Source organism: Pholis gunnellus, assembly GCF_910591455.1.
Source record: "Pholis gunnellus genome assembly, chromosome: 9".
NCBI classification, from domain to species: Eukaryota; Metazoa; Chordata; class Actinopteri; order Perciformes; family Pholidae; genus Pholis; species Pholis gunnellus.
Window position 1 is genome coordinate 25,911,260 of NC_136535.1, and position 4,854 is coordinate 25,916,113.

General features: G+C 44.4%; 1 protein-coding gene across 1 annotated transcript in view; it reads right to left on the reverse strand.

Moving 5' to 3' along the window:
* Positions 1-312: 312 nt before the first annotated feature.
* pou2af1 (POU class 2 homeobox associating factor 1) overlaps positions 313-4,854 on the reverse strand; it is a 9,791-nt gene continuing 5,249 nt past the window's right edge. Inside the window, exons 3-5 of the mRNA XM_079166930.1 lie at positions 2,955-2,994; positions 2,580-2,863; positions 313-2,016 (exon numbers count right to left, since the gene is read on the reverse strand). Of these exons, the coding sequence (XP_079023056.1) occupies positions 1,588-2,016; positions 2,580-2,863; positions 2,955-2,994 (753 nt within the window). The 3' untranslated portion in view covers positions 313-1,587. The remainder of the gene's footprint in view (positions 2,017-2,579; positions 2,864-2,954; positions 2,995-4,854) is intronic.

Genomic DNA, 4,854 nt, shown 5'->3' on the forward strand with positions numbered 1-4,854 from the left:
GGGTCAAAGTCCTCAGGGTGAGACGGCTCAATGCACTCTGCTGTAACCAACAGAATATTAGCTCAACAAACTGAACAAAAACTACTTTAAAAAGTGAATTTATGCAGAAACTTTTGTTGAATTTTAAAACTGTTTCAACCTGCAGGTTAGTTTTGGCTTCATTTCTTTCATAATTATCAGATCTCTTGAGTAATTCTTCTTTATTATTTCTACTGATTTTAATGCCTAACCGTCCAAACACTGCAGTGTCTCTGTAGAACATCACACGCTGTACATTTCTTATTGTAATGAGAAATAAATGTCAAAGTCGGATCAATCCACGATGTCTCATTTATAATTTGACATAAAGTCGGTTTAAAGACTTTAGTAAAGGTTGTACTTTTCAGATTGTTATTCTTTATTGCAGAAAAAATGTAATACTTTGCAGGACTCATATCGCTCTCCCAAATGATGCTCTGTTTCCATTACATTACATCACATTACAGTCATTTAACAGACGCTTTCATCCAAAGCGACTTACAAGAAGTCTATTCAACGTCGGTATTCAAGAGAACTACTAGTCACCAGAAGTCATAAGTGCATCTCCTTTAAACAAGCATCTAAGAGCATAAACCAGAGCAAACGTACAGAAACAAACATACAACAAGTGCAACGAACTAATACGAATAAAATAAGTGCTAAGTGGAAGGCTCAGGGTAGCACTCAGTCAGTAACTTACAACTTGATCTTTGTTCTTGGTCCCACAAGCATGAGCTCAGCTCCTCTTCTGGTTTGATACAAAATCATCAGCTGGAAAACAAAAACGGCGTCACTATCACTAACACGTGATAGTGACGCAGTTTCTTTTAACAGACGGCATCAAAGACGAAGCCTACGAGCAGATGGACGGCTCTGCGACATGATGCACATTGAATGCGACAACGGCAACTTGTTTTCTTGTTTTTCCAATGAAAAGGAAACAGCTGCAAACATAAATATACATCAATCATAGGTAAAGAAAAGCATTTATATATATATATATATATTTATATATGTTTTACATACTCGTTTGAAAATAGTCTTATGACGGCCAAAAGCTCCGTCCGTTTGAGATGATTGACAGCAGAAGTTAAGCCTGTTATTTAAGCTTTAGTGCATATCAGGGAACAAGTTTGTAATTACAAATGAATTGCCAAAAACACAATCTTGGGGCCCGGGTCCCTGAGTGGTTGGGATGTTGGGGGAGTTGTTGTGATAGACTGTAAGAAGTGGACTCATGTTTTGACGCCTCTAGTTCGGCATTTTGGTCGTCGCCATCTTGGTTTCTTGCAACCAGAACTGACACGAGAGGGCGGAGTTAACAAAAACAACAGCAAAGTAAATAAGACGCTTTTTACAATCACTTTTTCTGAAGTTAAAACACGCTGTGAAAGAGTTAAAGGTGTAATGTGGTGGAGACCTGTCAATCACCATGTAGCCCCGCCCCCTAAAGCATATTTAATAATCAATACAAGTTGCTATGAACCCAAATCATCCTTTAAAGATGGTCCCTGAGAAACAAACAGAAACTAAATGCTTCTCTCTTTGAACAGAAGAACTTTCATATTTTCAAGCGTTTGGAATGAAGAGCGAGCTGCTGTACGAGTCTTTGTCCTCCTCTTCACCTTCACGCTTTTGATCCTCCAGAAGTTTATCCAGGAGACTCGGTGCTTCCGCATCCACCCCCGGATCTTCATCCAGAGACCGGCCTTGTAGATCCGGGTCCATTCGGTGCTCCGGTCGCCGCGGGAGCTCCAGTATCTGCGGATGATCTGCGCCGGGAGTCTCCAGCTGAGGTATCATGGTGGTCAAAGACATGGACAAGGGCATGTGGACCAGAGGAGACCCGGGCAGGGCTGCAGAGCCGGGGCCGAACTGGACCTGGTTGGACATGGTGGATATGGTGGCGATCGGGTGGGCCCAGGGGAGGTAGGTCAACCCTGAGTCTGGGAGCTCCATCTGAGGGATGCAGCCCGGTGCCGGGGCCACAGGTATGGTCTGAAACGACAGCAAATGATCTCAATGTTCACGATGAATCCAAAGGAACTAAAACCCGCAAAGACGCAAACAAAGACGCGTAAATATCTTCCTCGTGTCACAGATCAGGCTGATCTCATTGAGCGTTCGTAGCTACACCTACGAATCATAAATGCACAGTAATTCGTACATAGCACACAGAAACCTGTTCTTAAACCTAAACCATTAAACCTAACTAAATAGTTTCCTGTGAAGACGGAAGTTTATTTTGTAAATGCATGTAAGGAGCAGAACTTGACACATATTACTGAACATTTGTAGGAAAACTTGAGGATTAACTTTACGTAAAATATCAAACGAACCGTTTATTTATATTTATATTTACTCGGCATACCGACACGTTAAAAAACTAACGCTAGAGGAGAAGCTAATGCATCAATCTTTAATGCAAAGCGTCTGTATTTGACTGGTTGGGAGTGAGAACGTGTTGTACGATGAATGCATCAGCTGGGTACATTGGACTTCTTGTAACAGGGTAATAAGATGCCAAAAAGAAGGCGTTGTAACGTTTTTTTCCTCCTCACCCCAAAGTTGGTGAGCAGCGGTGTGTGTGTGTAGGTCAGCATGGTGTAGCTCGGGCACAGAGTCTGCATGTACACGTCAGAAGTGAGGGTGGAGGTCTGAGAGTAGGCCAGAGTCTGAGCCGGGGCGTCCTGCTGCTGGTTGTATTCCGATGAAGACCACGACGTCACACCGGGCTGCAGGCCGCCGCCGCCGCCGCCAGACAGTGCAGCTCTCCAGCCTGCACACTGCTGCAGCCCTCCGTCACTGACCGCCGGCGGCTCGGCAACGTCAGAGACAAACATGCCTGATTTACGGAAGGACAAGTCTGAGTGTTAGTCTTCAAAGACGGAGACGGAGACACGTTTTTATTACCGGAATCAATTTGCAGCTGCTACCTTGTGTGTATGATGACTGGTTGTTGTGTGTGACGACATCCTGAAAAGAAGAAAAGATGAGCATATCAATAATTAGCAGCAGAACCGTAACCACATGTTGCTGCTGCAGAGCAACGTCAACGTCGTCAATGTTGACATATAAATATGAAGTATATACACTTTGAGAGCAGGTGTGAGCAGAGCGGAGATTATGACTAAAGTCTGTTCGTATTGAGATAGAAGCCGGAATCTGTTCGTGCGCTCACATACAAGTACGAACTTGAACGGTTTGTCTAATTTATTAACATGATAAAACATGAGAAAAATTGATTTTCTTTGCAAAATTCCAAAACACTAGACCAGAGCTAGAACAGCCAGGCCGGATCGATGAAAGACCAGCTTGTTAACTCATTTACTGCTATACTGTATATATATCACTGCATCATTTACGTTTCCTATTGGCAACTGATATTGTTAATTATATACCTGTGATTCAATGCCGACCGCACAGGATGAATGTGTTTCACTGAGCAAAAGATTAACTGTAAAACCTCCAAACTGCAAATCAGGAGTTGATCAGATTGCGTGAGTGGACGTAATGATCCCTGGAGGCCCGATTGTCTCACAACAGATCAGCTCTGTTCACAGAGAGGAGGGTGGAGTCCAGCTGCTCCCACAGATGGAGGCAAATTAGGAAAGTGAACAAAAGTCGAAACTCTCAAAAGACAAGTTCACACTTTTAAACGCTGACATTTGCACTTTGAAGGTGTTGTTATCTCGGTTAGGCTGCTAGCCTCTAGCCTCTAGCCTCTGGCCTCTGACCTCTAGCCTCTGGCCTCTGGCCTCTAGCCTCTAGGGAGACCACGCCGTCTGTCCGAACACGACTGATCTTGCAAACCGACCGGTCGGAGAGATTTGAGTGATCAACATAACTGGAGGCATTTTCGGCAATCGGATCGGCTGAACAAGCTCTAATTATTATTATGAGCTCATTGTCGTGGCTAAAAAAAACCTGACATCCACAGAAATGTACGGTCACATTTTGAGCTTCTGCAGATACATTGAATGAATTTTCTACTGTTTCTTCGTTGCAAAATATTTAAATTAACTTAATACAACTTAAAGTCACTGTGAGGAACTTCTAACTGGTCCTGAACCAGTCTCAGTGTAGTCCTGGTCCTCTATCAGACCTCCATCAGTAAAGAGACCATCAGGGAGAAGATGGTCTGTTTCTAGAGAGTTATTCTTGATGCTCGTCATCGGAGCCACCGGGTCGGATTCTGATGAACTCATGCAGGTTCACCAGAACCTCCTTCAGATCAGAGACCAGCAGAGACCGGTCCACCGTGGACAGACCCAGATCTGGAGCTCCGGAGCCGGTCCAACTGTTAGGGGGCGCTAGAGAGCCATTTTTTTTTTACAAGTGTGCAAAATGTGGTGAGTTTTCGAGTACGGCAAATCCCCCAAATATGCGCCCGATGTACTTTGTGTATTCGAATTTCAATAGGGCCTTCGCGGCCCCACGTTGTCGGTTGCTCGGGCCCTAATAAATCTGGAGAGGCATGCGTATGCTCATAAATGTCAATGGTCCCTAGAAGGGTGATTTACGCAGCAGCACGGTAGAACCTGAGAGGAGCAGCAGCGACGGTCCTGCAGGGCATGTGGGCTGTCAGAGGCCTGAAGGACTGCAGAGGTCCGGAGGAGCTGGTTAGTGTTACAGCTTTGACAGCAGGTGGAGAGTTTACAGCGCTCCATCATTACGCAACACGAAACTCCTCCAATGTCACTTTTACTGTGAGTGCTGACAGTCACAGGAAGCTGCAAATAAACAACTTATTTTTCCTTCTTCGTATTTGGTCCTTGGACCAAAAAAAAGAAAAGGACAATGAGTTCCTGAGGGTTGGATCAGGTTCAGTTACAT